This window comes from Euprymna scolopes, chromosome 19, assembly GCF_053919585.1.
Source record: "Euprymna scolopes isolate OS-2025 chromosome 19, ASM5391958v1, whole genome shotgun sequence".
NCBI lineage: Eukaryota > Metazoa > Mollusca > Cephalopoda > Sepiida > Sepiolidae > Euprymna > Euprymna scolopes.
This window is the reverse complement of record NC_136500.1, coordinates 32,829,970-32,835,969: the sequence shown is the minus strand read 5'-3', so window position 1 is coordinate 32,835,969 and position 6,000 is coordinate 32,829,970. Positions and strand designations below refer to the sequence as shown.

General features: G+C 35.6%; 1 protein-coding gene across 2 annotated transcripts in view; it reads left to right on the top strand.

The window, feature by feature from the left end:
* Window positions 1-6,000, top strand: part of LOC145303507 (uncharacterized) — a 571,276-nt gene that overhangs the window by 442,864 nt on the left and 122,412 nt on the right. For both annotated transcript variants that reach the window (XM_080144939.1, XM_080144940.1), the window contains exon 3: window positions 1,000-1,353. In XM_080144939.1, the coding sequence (XP_080001065.1) occupies window positions 1,000-1,353 (354 nt within the window). The remainder of the gene's footprint in view (window positions 1-999; window positions 1,354-6,000) is intronic.

Here is a 6,000-nt window from a genome sequence, read left to right as displayed (position 1 = left end):
TGCTGTATATTTATTATTTCAACTTTGCGAACAAATCAGACATTGAAGTTTAATTTTTATCAAATATGGTTGGATTGCAAAAAGGATTGTGAATTCTATTAACGATTTTATGTGTGACATTTTTGAAGGGAGGTACTCTTCGCCATGTTTCATTATCTCGACTGAGGTAGATAGTCAATGTTTTTTAAGACGGTTAAATATTACTTACTATTATATTAAATATTCAAACTACTATTCTAATCTTGGTTATTATTTTCACAACTTTTCGGCCGATGTAACATTTAACCTTCTTCATGCGCATCTTTCCAAGTCGGCAATGTATATGTTGAAGTCGATAGTTTATACAAAATTTCGAATTGACAGCTTTTATTTAATCTACCCATAACTAGATGGAAGTTTATTATTATTATTATTATTATTATTATTATTATTATTATTATTATTATTTACCATCGCCTGAATAATCATTCTGTCTCCAGACAAGTGTCACTCAGAATTAATTTTTAACCAACGCCTTCAACCGTTATGCCACAGGCAATAATAACTAAGAATGTCATAATAATTAACACTTCTACTCGTAGTTGATAGAACGAGAACAATCTACCCCTGCGGATTAGATTTAAAAAAAAATTAAGTCCGAAATTCGGTACACATTTCCAAGTTTGACATAAAGATTCGCATGTTCAAAAATACACGCCTGAAAAAAATAGGTCAGGGTTTGCATCAGCCAAAACCATGTAAGAATCACAAAGATGTAGATAGTAGCCGAAAAAAGGTGCAAATGATACAAATCATCAATACTTGTCTCATTTTTTTTTCTATCAGCCAAACTATTTTTAATCGTTAATTACACTGGGCAACAATTTTTTTTTTTTTTTTTTTTTACTTTTTTAATGTTGTCTCGATTTTTACAACTGATTTAGTGCATTTTGCATTGCTGAACCAGGAAATGGTATCCAAATAATTTTAATCGTTAATTATTAATTCTTCTTTTTTCAGGAGTCAGGCCAGAAATTGAGAGCATATACAAGACAGTTTGCTCCCACCAGAAGATGTCTATCAGCTGTCCTGATACTCACAAGATAGCCATAAAAAGGTTGTATTACGGGGTCAAACAAGATCGCCGTTGCAACAACCGCACCCTTATTCGTAACCACCAGCTTCCAGAGTGCTGCCGTGCCAGCACTAATGACTGTATTGTCCTTGAAGGATCGCAGTATTCTATGTTTAACATCCACTGTTCTGGCTACAGGTCGTGTGATGTGCGTATCACAGCCGTGAAAAGCTCGTCTTTTTGTTCCAAGATTGGTCCGAAGACTCACTACCAAAGAGTTGTTTATCACTGCGTACCAAGTAAGTCAACTCCCTTTTATTCTTGCTTTTTATTAAACTGTACTCGCTCTCGGATGCGACCTTTTTTTTGCAGGAGACTGTTTTATTATTTCATTTATTCATTTATGTACAATTATGTTAGCTTTTTTTTTTGCATCTATCCCTCCTGTAGGAAAACCGCACTGAACTCATCAGATAGAGAAAAATGGAACGCTTTTTCTTTTCTGGTTGTGATTTCTAACTGCGAATCTTTCGTTTTCTTCTTTTTCTATGTAAAGTTAAGTGTGCATAATTTTTACTAGCAAGGAAACCCGACGTTGCCTGAGATTGAATGATCAACGAATGTTTCACCCTCACATATTTTTGTCATCGAAATCGGCGAAATCGTGCATCTTTTAATCAAATCGATTGGATGCTTTTTCTAATTAGGGGCCCATCACGGTGTACCGAAAGGAAGTTTCACATACCTTCCATGCAGTGTAGTCTACAAAACATTGTAAGCTACATTTCACTGTAGAGAAACATACTGTTAATTTTATTAACTTATTTTTATATATAATAGCTTGAATTTAAATTTGAAGTTTAAAATGCAAAAGTCAAGTATCATTATGCAATTGTGCTCAAAACAGAAACATTCATTTCGAACACGCCCCCGTCGTATCAAAGAACTTACTGTTGATTTTATATATGTTTAACCTTGCTGCTTGTGCGGTGATAATGGTTTCAACTTAAGTTTAAATATTTTTTAAAGTCAAGTATCATGGTGGAATTGTGCTTCAAACAGAAACATTCATTTCGAACGTGCCCCTGTCAAATAAAAGAACCTAACGTTGATTTTATCTCTTGGGCTTTTCGGCTATGTGGTAATAAAACTGAAACGCACTTGCGATTTTAGGCTGTGTAAAGTTAGGTAAAACTCGTTTGTTCATTGTTTCATCGGATTGTTTCGATTATAGATACCTATCGAAGACATTCCAAGACAAAAGCTATCTAAGAACACTGCCAGGTACATAAAGTACCTTTGGTGTTAATTTCATAAAAATCGGCCCAGCCGTTTCGGAATGCATAGGTAACGAACTCACACACACACATAAACAAAGTTCCTTTTATATACTAGTAAAGATATGTCCGTATGCACAGAATTAATTTTTTAATTATTTAACGTATCATTATGAATTTAGGAACGCAGATACCATATTTAGCTTAATTCAGTTTTATACAAGAGTGAATTAAAGGGATATACGAATTTTCACTAAGGTGTTATAACTTCGATTTTTGTGGAATTTTAACAATAAACATTGGATATTCATTAATTAATATTCCCCAAATTCTAGCTTTGCTGATGCATTGCTTGGTTTTAGAGGGTATAAAATGGTTAGTATTCTTATATCGGGATTTTAATCTTTGTAAGAGGACATGCAAACTGTTTTAAGAGAATTTTACCCTTGCTTCGGACGGGTATTCTTCTAGCGTGTTATATATAAAAATAAAAGTTGTAATTCTGTTTGCGCGTGTGTTCGCTAAAAATAAGAAACTACACAAAATGCATTTATAATACATACATTATAATACAATATAATATAATACATTATAATATAATACAATACATAATAATACAATATAGTATAATACAATGTAATATAATACAATACATTGCAATGCAATGGGCCTGATGTCATGACTTGGATCAGTAGAGAACGTGCGTTGTACAGCGGCGCATCTCTGATCTCGCTCGTTTAACATTGTGTCACTTTCAGGTATGATAGAAGGCTCCCATCGCTCTTGGGATTTGTACACCTACAAACTAGTAGATGGTCTGCAACAAAAAAAAAGAAAAAGAAAGAAAATTGACTTTCATCAAACGGAAATGGAATTATGTCGTGTTTTTTAGGGCGAGAATTTTATCGTTCCACGCTGCACTGATTTTATGACATATCAACCGTTGTTTGGTTTATTTTATGCAAAAATTGCGCACATCTTTTAATATTATAAGCGTGTACATTATTTTGTAGGCGTATATTTTGTAAGCAAATAGTCGGTAAACAATAGATTTTATTGACCCCATGGATGGAACACAGACAGGTAGCATTACTCCGGGTTATACTGAACCCGAGGGTAATGTATACTAAATACTGCCTCCAATTCCTAAAGCTCTAATATTGGGGTTTCATCACTGTATGCAAAGCTATATCTTACTCAAGATGGTTTAAGAGGAAGCTTGAGGGGTTGATAAGGTTGGAAAATAAGAGTCAGAAAAACAGGTTTAAAAAGTTAAAAAAAAAAAAGAAAAGATATCTGAATAGAATAGATCTGAATACCTGGCTGCAAGGTATTATTTGACCCATACATAGAATATTGACAGGTACTACCACACCTCAAATTCGGGCTTTACCACTGGAAACACTTTAATAGTCCTGCTTAGGATCGAGATAGAGAGGGGGAAAACGTAGCGAGAAAAAGACGTTTAAAAAGAAACTCTTCCATTTTGTTAACTATGTTTTCAGCAACGCTGAGTATCCTTGCTAGTCTATTTCCTAGTGGCATGCAATATGGTTTCCATTCTGCTAGATCCACAGCAGATGTTCTAACGGTTATATCTCATAGGATTAGTGAATCCCTCGACAAAGGCTTCCTTTCTAGGACAATTGCTCTTGACATATCAAAGGCCTTCGATAAGGTATGGCCTACTTCACAAGATTTCCAGCTACGGTATAACTGGAAATGTTTCTCAATTATTAAATCATTTCTCTCCGATAGGCTCATAAGAGTAGTGGTTGATGGGCAGAAATCAGAAGCCCACAGTATTAATGTTGGAGTCCCTCAGGGGTCCATCCTGGGCCCAACTCTTTTCCTGATCTACATCAATGATCTCCCAAAACACGTACTTAAATCATTCGTTGACATCTATGCTGATGATACGACCATCTATGGCAATACATTAAAGGCCGTAAATGACAAAGTTCTCCTCTGATCTTGAGCGCGTGGTACAATGGGGGAAGAGGTGACTGGTTACTTTAAATGCATCTAAAACCGAGTTCCTATCTTTACATCAACGCTCTGATCCCCATCTGGCATCAATTGAAATGGATGGCTCTCGTCTTGGGGAGGCTCCATGTTTTGACAAGCTTCTGGGATCGACCTTTACTCTTGATCTGAAATGGAACATGTACATCAAATTTGTTGCCAAGGTCGCTGAAAAAAATGGTGGGATCCTTCTACCGCTCCAGCAGATATCTCACTGCTGATGCAATTCTCTATCTATATAAAAGGCAAGTACGTCCAAGGATGGAGTACTGCTGCCACATCTGGGCAGGAGTTGCTAAAAACAGCCTTTGTAGCTTAGTGGGGGATGCCCTTTTCTCTTCCCTGTAGCCTCTCTCCCACAGGAGAGACGTTGCGAGCATGCCTTTGTTTTATCGTTGTTTCCATGGCAAATGCTCGTCTGAGCTCCAATCTCTCGTCCTCCTCGCCAATCTTGCACGAAAAATATTCGTCTAGCTTAAACCACTGTCAATAATTTTCCCCACTCTTTAACTGTGCCTAAATCAAAACATAGATTACATAAACAAAGCTTCTTTCTTAGAACTGCAAGCCTGTGGAACTCTCTTCCGTTTGCCTGTTTCCCAGCTGACTATAACTTGGTTGTCTTCAAATCCAACATAAACAAATTCCTGATAAACCGCCCCCATTAAGTAAGATACTTTATCAAATCTCTAACGATTGCTACGATATTATCCTATTGATTACTATACACGCAATAACCCTTATCGCCGAGTGGCTTCTGGGCCTTGATAAGTGGTGACTACCATGTAAAAAAAACATATGTAAAAACTCTTAGAAGGATTTTCCATAGAAATCTCTCTCTCTCTCTCTCTCTCTCTCTCTCTCTCTCTCTCTCTCTCTCTCTCTCTCTCTCTCTCTCTCTCTCTCAACTTTTTAGGGACACTACGGCGATGTAATATGTTCGCAATCTGAATATGACGTCTTGGGAGATTCTATTGTAAATGTATAAAGATTCAGAAATGGTTTTATTTAGCGCCCCGCAACGGAGACCAGGTGTATTACGAAGTCTGTTTTATGTGGAAGAGAATCTAGCTCTCCATAAAAGGGACCCTACTGGATTGGGAATAATTTGACAATTATTTTAAGTTTAGTAGAATTTCACATCCGACTAAGGACTAAACAGAAACATGTTGATACTAGTCAGAAGATAATGTGTTTTTAGCAACAACAAACTTGATAAGTTCCTATAAAAACTACATCTTACATAATTAGTAAGAATGATTGTTATATGAAAAATAGATGTTGATACATTTAAATATTTAACGGAAACTAAATACTGACACTACAACTAACAAGAAATAAGAATCAATATTCATTCGTAAAAAAGTGATTAGCCTTTTTTTTTTCCGAAAACTTCGTCTTTAAAAAACGACATAAGCTGTTGAGGGCAATAGTAATAATCAATGCAACGAATGTGCAATTCAAAATAAGGATCTGCAAAATGGCATTTCCGTTGCTTAAGATGACATGAGATTCATAATACAAAGTTTATTCGGGAAATAATGATTAGGGCTGTGACAACAGCATATTTTTTTCATAGTTTTTGACTCTTCAGTATATATCTGTTAATATCTTATATGTTTTATATAGACTGATGTGGTCCTC